We start from the raw sequence: 844 nt of genomic DNA, 5'->3' as shown, positions 1-844 counted from the left end.
ATATGGAGTGTGTCTACTGGAAAGAAATGCAGTTATTATAATGTGTTTTCTCTGTATAGGCTATTTCATTCAAAAAAATTCTTTTCAGTTATATTAATTGCATGTCTAGAATCAACAATAAAATAAAGTAACCAAAATTTATGCAATGCATTTATAATTTACACAACTTACATTATGACCTGAGAGCCAGTTGGTGTGCAAGTGCCTAAAAGAATTACTGCTAGGGTTTTGGTGCAAATGTACTGAGAGATTAAGCTAACAAACGATATAAAAAAGATCACATACAATTTTACCAAGTCACTCACTGCCATAGTTCTCCAAGGTTCTTAGTAAAGGTATCCTCAATAGTTGATAAAAGGGAGAGTCTGTGATATCTCTGATAATCAAATTGGAATTACACAGGTTTTGCAAGAAAAGGAAACCTAGCTTGAATTTTTTTTATTGTTTATATTTAATGCCTTTTTTTTTTGCTATACATTTATAATAATAGTAAGATCTCTTTTGTCATTCATTGCAGATGGCACGTAAGCGTGAAGAGAGAGCTATTAGAAATGCACAGCGGGCAGCTCGGAAAGCCCGTGCTTCTCAAAGTGGGCAAGACCCAAGCTTCGTTTCCTTGAAGCAGCAGTTGGCGGCCATGGGACTAACCCTAAGAGAAATACCTGGAGATGGGTTAGTCTTCACTGAAGATATTTCGAATCTTTTATTTTTCTCTTTTTTATGATATAAAGCTATAATAATGTATATTTAAAATACCATGATTTACATAGTAGTCTGCATTTTTAATGTTTTATTTTTGGAGGATTTGTATTACTTGAAATATATATGTTAGAGTATACATAGG

The 844-nt window shown here is 32.9% G+C and overlaps 1 protein-coding gene across 1 annotated transcript in view; it reads left to right on the top strand.

The window, feature by feature from the left end:
• LOC119581780 (OTU domain-containing protein 3-like) overlaps positions 1-844 on the top strand; it is a gene marked incomplete in the record, with an annotated part of 62,630 nt that overhangs the window by 56,967 nt on the left and 4,819 nt on the right. Inside the window, 1 exon segment of the mRNA XM_037929910.1 lies at positions 518-672. Within this exon segment, the coding sequence (XP_037785838.1) occupies positions 518-672 (155 nt within the window).

Source organism: Penaeus monodon, chromosome 15 (assembly GCF_015228065.2).
Source record: "Penaeus monodon isolate SGIC_2016 chromosome 15, NSTDA_Pmon_1, whole genome shotgun sequence".
NCBI classification, from domain to species: Eukaryota; Metazoa; Arthropoda; class Malacostraca; order Decapoda; family Penaeidae; genus Penaeus; species Penaeus monodon.
Note: the sequence above shows the minus strand (reverse complement) of the source record. Positions and strands in the feature narration are given on the sequence as shown.